This window comes from Glycine soja, chromosome 8, assembly GCF_004193775.1.
Source record: "Glycine soja cultivar W05 chromosome 8, ASM419377v2, whole genome shotgun sequence".
Classification (NCBI taxonomy): domain Eukaryota; kingdom Viridiplantae; phylum Streptophyta; class Magnoliopsida; order Fabales; family Fabaceae; genus Glycine; species Glycine soja.
In genome coordinates, this window is record NC_041009.1 from 8936874 (window position 1) to 8944185 (window position 7312).

Genomic DNA, 7312 nt, shown 5'->3' on the forward strand with positions numbered 1-7312 from the left:
TAATTTTATTCATGAAGATGTCTAGATCATCAGCAATCGGCCGGTGCAAGAGTTAATGTAGAAGGCAGTGTCAAAACTTCAACAAGCACCATAATGCGCTAAGGACATCTCCGGGAGTTATGGACCATCACACAAAGTTGTCTATCTAATTTGTACCAATCTTTCTTTTCAGTGTCTTGTTTCCTTTTATTCTTTGATTTGATGATAAACATGAAGACGGCATTTCTTTTTCCCATCTTCAATCTTTCAATGTTTCCTTTTTGTTGTAATTGAAAATCTGTATATGTAATTTAATTTGATTTGATTGAAGGGCTATGCTATTTAATCAGAATACGTATGTCCGGATGCATATATATAGGATAGGTAATTATTAATAGTGAGTCCTGTCTATAGGGCTCACTCAGATGAGACTTACCCCTTTGTTTACCTGAAATCTATACAGACATGTACATCCTGAAAAGGATTTTTCTCCCCATCGATTACCACTTTATGTGATTACTATTCTCTCAATAAATCTTATGCGTGTGATTCAATCTTTAAATATTACAGCCACTTTATATAATTCTTTTGTCCATTTGGATATTATGTTGTTGAGATAATTACTAATTAATACTTACATATGCCACAATCTAACCTAATCATTACTCTTGAGATATGAATTTGGAGTTTGTCTACTTTGATGTCCTATGTTAGGTAGTTCAAAAAAATTATGGTTTCGTACATACAGAGGAATTAAAAGGGGAAAAAGAAGAAGAAGAAACACATCATTTAGTTAATCAGAAGCAATTGAAGTGTTAAATTCTTTTCAGTGAAGCTAACCCTTCAGCACTAAGCGAAATGTAATATATGTATCACTTTTATTAAAAGGTAACTGCTTGTATGTTGGGGGTCAGGCATGATTATAACCATTTGTCAATTCATGCATGGACATGTACTCTCAAACCTGACATTGTTTTGAGCTGAAAATTTGTAAACAGGGGTCAGAGGTATCTCTGGTGCTACTTACATTTCATACTAATTCAAGCAAACTTTTAAAAGAGTCTTAAACTAATTAACAATTACTTTTTCTTACAAATTATGCTGACCATGAATTCTATCTCAACAACAATAATTACAAGCAATTTATACTGCATCACTAAGGCACATACACAGATCAGGCTCAAAATAACCCCATTCAAAATTACCAAAAAAAAACTATACCTGATCATTAAAATATCAAATCATACACTGTGGTTCATTATTACTTTTTTATCCAGTTAATTTATTTATTACTTTATTCTTATTAATTATGTTGGGGCCTCCAAATAGAATATATACATATATATGTTTTATCATTTTCCTGTGCCAAACAGCACTCATAACCAAGTTGATTAAATTATTGTTATTAATAAATTATAGATAAAACTTAGATATAATTCTTTACAGATTTTTGGTTTTAAGAATTAAAGTTTTATCTCAACGATCTATGTTAACATCTAATGAAATCTTTATTATGTTGAGTATTAAAATAAAACTCCAATTCTTATTTAAAAAAAACAACATTAAAAGTACTTAAAGAATTATATCTAAATTTTATCCTTTTAATAATTAATGAAGACAAATCCTAAAAATCAAGCAGCATTTGGACTATAAGCACCAGGTCGCCGACTAATGAGTAGGGTATTTCTAGTCGGCTCCCACTGGATTAGACAAAATCAAGAAAAGAGGGTCCAACGCAAAACCATTACCAAAGTGACAATAATGCCTATTGTGAAAAATGATGATTGGTGTGATTGTATTATTGATGATTCCATATCCTATATAATTACCCAAGCAGCATCTCTTTTCCCATCTAGTGAAACATGTACGTATAGTGTAAAAACAACGTAAAAGGTAGAAATACAAATACGAGAAAGAGATGGAGGAGGAGAAGAAAAGCACCTTCAAAGGCCCCACATTCTGTCCTCTCAAAAGACCACAAGACGTGATTTTCATCTTTCTCCACTGCACCAACACATTCTTTCGCCTCATTCCTTCTCTCACTCACCCTCTTATTTCTTCCCAAAACTCCATATACATCCATATCTCTATAGCCATTAATTCTTCTACCATAGCACACAGTTACCAAACCAAAACATGTCTACTCAAATTCAAAATGGTTCTTCCTCCTCATCACAACAACCACTGAGTCGCTATGAGTCACAAAAGCGGCGAGACTGGAACACCTTTGGACAGTACCTGAGGAATCAGAGTCCCCCAGTTCCACTCTCTCAGTGCAACTTCAACCATGTGTTGGATTTCCTTCGGTACCTCGATCAATTTGGGAAAACCAAGGTCCACTTGCACGGTTGCATCTTCTTTGGCCAGCCCACCCCTCCTGCACCCTGTGCCTGCCCTCTCAGGCAAGCATGGGGTAGCCTCGATGCCCTCATAGGCCGGCTTCGCGCTGCCTATGAGGAGCATGGCGGATCGCCAGAGACTAATCCCTTTGGAGGAGGAGCCATTCGGGTGTACCTGCGTGAGGTCAAGGAGTGTCAGGCAAAGGCTAGAGGGATCCCATATAAGAAGAAGAAGAAGAAGAGAAACCCAATTCTCAAGGGGACTCAAAGAGCTAAAGATATCGAGCAACAAGCTTCTTGAGATGATATATATCTATATCTATATATATATATATATGATATGAACGGTAAATTTTTCATATTATATATGGTGCACATAATTGTTGCTCCAATTTATATATGTTTAATTTTTATTCATGCAAAGCATCAACCCTTTGAATTGCTTGAATTACAAACTAACTCGCAACTTGTATATTAGAATAATATCCATTAATATATATATATAGAGAGAGAGAGAGAGAGAAAACAGATTATTGAGAAATTGGAAGCTTTTATAACTAAATAGGCTAAAAAAATCGTCAATTAAGTGTGTTTGGAGATGTCATTTGTAGCTTACAAAACCCTAGAAGCAGAATAAGAACCCTAATATTTCATTGTCGATTGGAAAAAGGTTTGGCTGAAGAATATTTTACTGGCTAAGGCTAAGAGTAATGATGAGACTAGAAAGAATAGTGTTTCTCTCATCCCTCCTCTTTCTTTCTCTCTCCTATCATTCAAAACACTGTTATTGCAGTTTCCTAATTAAATACTATCAGGTGTTTTCTTTATGCTAAATTTGGGCCTTTTGTGATTCTGCGAGATTTCTTGTGCTCCCCATGGATGTGTGAGCTTGATCTATATATCATACGTTGCATGTGATTACATACACAACCTGACGTTGCTATAGAGATCGATCATAACATATTGGAAGAATCGGAAGTCTTTCACTTCACATGTTGTAATTTTAAAGAAATACATATTTTTATTAATAACTAACAATTGTCCTTCAACTATTTGTATATGTATATTTGTGGTCCATAGAAAGTCTTCTAACATTAAATTCATGGTTTAACGAGAAAAAAACTTAATTATTTTTCCACATGAAGGTCTATTTAATCAATGTTAGTCATTCTTTTATTAATGCTTATTTTTGTTTATGCATGTGAAGAGACAAGGGGCCTTGGACATACCCTTTTTGTTTGTCTCGTGACTTTCTCTAGCTAGATTGTTATATACTTATTGTCTCTTATTAGTGGAAGCTGACTCCACTTTATCACAGTTATCTAATAATGTCTGTATTTCTTATTCTTGTGATATAATAGAGCTAAAAAAAATGTAAAAATAAATATTTTCTAAAAGAAGAAAATTAAAGTAGAGAAAGTGAAATGGTAGATTTGTTTTATATATTAAATAAAAGAAAAAACAAAATTCTATAGATAGATAAATAGCTAGATTACTGATCACTTAAACTTACCTGAGTTGTTGTGGCGGGAAGGATTTGATATTCGAGTCTAGTGTTTATATATGTTTAAGCTTTAGTGCCTGTGTGTACGTGGATATACCAACAAAGGCTTCAATAATTTGTTGGCCCTACCAGAAAATACATAACTGAAAGTGTTTTTCATATCATCAAATCAACAATTCTAGCAGCAAATACATCAAATTGGATCATGTTGCAGTGAGATAGAATAAGCTTCCAACCAAGCATCAATACATACTTGCTTACATCCACCAATCTTCCACCATATTCTCTTCTTAATTTTTCATTCACTACAAAGGGGTATTAACAAGTTTTTAGCCATTCATATATACCAAACTTCTTCAACATATTTGTTTTAAGCATATCTCTTTTGACTAATGAAAACACCATTTTCATCTTGATAAACCCCAATACCAAGAAAGTGTTGTAGCAAGCCAAAATAAGTTATCTTATACTTTTTTGTCATCTCTATTTTGAAATTCTCAATCATTTTCATGCTATTACATGTATACACCAGATCATCAATATAAAGTGCTATAAGAAGAATGTCATTATTACCTTGATACTTGACATGCAAAGTAGGCTCACTCATGCTTCTTTGGAATTTTTTCTTAATGAAGTACCTGTCAATTTTACTATACCATGCTCTTGGTGCTTTATTTCATCTCATAAAATTTATATTTATTTATTTATTTATAGACATTTTCCTCTTAGCCTTCAATGACAAAGCCTTGAGGTTGTGCATATAGGCTATAAATTACTGTTAATTTGGCTCTAGTTTTTTGAAAGAAGAACAAGTGGAGGAGGAGAAACATATATACATATCCTTTAAAAATGGTTGCCATGCTTGTCAAAAATACATATCCTTCATACACACTAGATTTTCTCAAATTGTAAGCTAACCATACACCATCTTTTGAGAAAGCAACTTGAGGCTATTGTGGTTCAAGTGCCCTAGTCTTTTGCATGTGCCACAAACTAGAGTCATTTAATTACTTCTTTTGTCATCAAGATGAATTTTTTCTCATAATTAAAGGAGAGAAGAAAACTCCTGCTCTTGCAACTTTTACAATAGTAACAACTCTTGTTTTTTAATTTAAAAAATTGCACTCTTGATCTTTGTCTTTTTACCATAAAAACTCATCCAGTTTATTCCTACAACTCCCGTTTGTCCCCATTTTTAGTTTATTAGGAGACCTAGAAACCAACTCCCACACATCATTTCTAACAAATTGATTGAGTTACTCTTGCGTAAACTACCATGCAAAAATCATCAATAGTAGTCTCATCCATAAATTTAGGCTCAATTTGAGAAACAAAACGCATAATGACAAACATTTCTAAGAGAAGATCGAATAGAAACTCTCTTAGAAATTTCTCCAATGTTGTTATCTAATGGATTATTCTTCATTTTTCTCCATTCCTTGGGTGTATGCATCTTATTTTTCACAAATTTTCATCTTCCTTCAAGATTTTTCTTCCTTTCATCAATGTCTACCTCACAAATTTAAAAGTTTTCTTCTACAGGTCCAAAACTCTAAAAATGAAAAAAAAACATCAATAATAAGATCCAAAGCTCTACATTCATGTTCTATGATTCATGAATGTGAACCCTATTTTCATCTCAAATTTAATGTTTGTGTGTGTGTATTTGTCAAAAATAGAGACCTCTCTACTTCTGTGTGTCTCTGAACAAGAAGTCTGAAGCCTTTTTAGTAAATAAATAAAAAAAAAGACATCTCGCTACTTCCTGCACACACACGTGTGTGTGTGTGAGCCTTGAATTTTGGCCTTTTTGGCATTCTATATATTATGTCCATGCTGGTATTTTTCATGATTCAAGAACATGAATTCTGACACCACTTTTTTTTTTGTGTCAAAAGTAAAGAATAGTCACATTTGTCTCATTACATTGAATATTGTGTTTTGATTTAATTTGTAACACACAAATTTCAGAGTGAAATTTGTTTTGGAACTTGAAACTTCAGTTACCATCATGCATAGAAAGAAATTACTCATGCATGTTTCGTATGCATGATATATCAAAATGATTTATTTTTTTCTTTTTCGAAAGGGTTAATTTTATTGCTTTAACAAGTCACTTTGCTGAATATTCTTTGCATGCAGGGCCATATACGAGCGAGTTAATTGGATATAGCAGATTTGGCACTTTGAAAAAAGAGCATCTCAGCTGCTTGGACCAAAAATTGTTACAGAAAATCACAGTGATATTTCACTAAGTAGTTCAGAACAGAATAATCCTTTTAGGCCCATTTACTCGCAGTAAATCTTAAAATGCATGTTAGAGATGTACAACCTTGTAACTTCTTCTAACATATGAGACCTCTACTCCAAAATAGAAACAACAAGAATGGCTGGCTTTACATTCTTGCAGTAGTTTTTCCTTATAGTACTTTCAAGCATTATCAACTACGCAAATATATCTAGGCATTATATTGAAAGAGTTGGAATTTACATTAATTTGGATTAATTAGTACGTTGTAGTATGATGTCTTAATCTTGATGTGAACTTCTTGGATTTCAACTTGATGCATATACTGCTGAAAATATTCAATGTAAACTTAATTAGCAGAGTTGCAAAAGTTGTGCTTTCCTTGAAACAAATTGTTAAGTGGACGATGGAGACTTGGGACACTACAAAAAAAATGTCATATACTACCAGAAAAAAATTGTTAGTTGTTATGACTGCGTTTTTATTTGCATAGCCTTTGTCTAATAAAAATTAAAATGATAGTATATCTAGCTAACAGTGTAATGTATCATTCGTAAATGACAACACTAAACGAGCTGTATCAATGTATCAAGCCAAAAAAGATGGTTACATAATGCATATGATGTAGTAGTTCTATGACTACTAATGATGATATTTTTTTTCCAAATAATCCCCTTTTTGTTGGTAATATTATAATATATCTAAGAGAAGTTGGCATGAGAAGGCAAGAAGCTTTTTGAGGGACAAGGTATTTCACGAAACTTTTGCAAAGATCAAAATCGGTAGTTAGAGATAACTACTAATTCCGAAGGAACCTGTACGCAGATGCAACTTAATTAAAAAACAAGTGAGCTATCCAATTTCCAAACCCATGCATCTGCCCTTTCCTTAAATAGGGAGATTGAATTTAATAGGGACATAAACTCCTTTAGTGATTAGTCTTTTTCCTTGACGAAAAGCTCCCTTCTCCACCTCAATTTACAAACCCGGAGATCATTTTATTTTTCACCATTCCCCCATATCTGCAAGGTACAACATTTTTATCTTTTGAAATTTGAAATAATCTAGACAAAGATTATTTCAGAGTAAAATTAGCCAATTATCATGCCAGAACAATCCAACCTTCTTTACACCCTGTTTTGGAACCAATTCAGAGTAATATTAGGCCCAAACTCAATGTTGCACTAGTCCTTACACCAAGAAGATGAACTTTTATGGTTCCATAAATTAAAAGAATCTGGA

At 33.0% G+C, this 7312-nt stretch overlaps 1 protein-coding gene across 1 annotated transcript; it reads left to right on the plus strand.

Annotated features, from left to right (window-relative positions):
- Positions 1-1869: 1869 nt before the first annotated feature.
- On the plus strand, positions 1870-6418 carry LOC114423436 (protein LIGHT-DEPENDENT SHORT HYPOCOTYLS 10-like). The gene is made up of 2 exons (XM_028390198.1): positions 1870-2665; positions 5965-6418. Exon 1 carries the CDS (start codon positions 2116-2118, stop codon positions 2617-2619), a length of 504 nt encoding a protein of 167 aa, XP_028245999.1. The 5' UTR covers positions 1870-2115; the 3' UTR covers positions 2620-2665; positions 5965-6418.
- Positions 6419-7312: the final 894 nt, after the last annotated feature.

What these genes read in the sequence shown, in the direction of transcription:
- LOC114423436 (XM_028390198.1), top strand. Translation starts at nt 2,116, where the DNA reads ATGTCTACTCAAATTCAAAATGGTTCTTCCTCCTCATCACAACAACCA.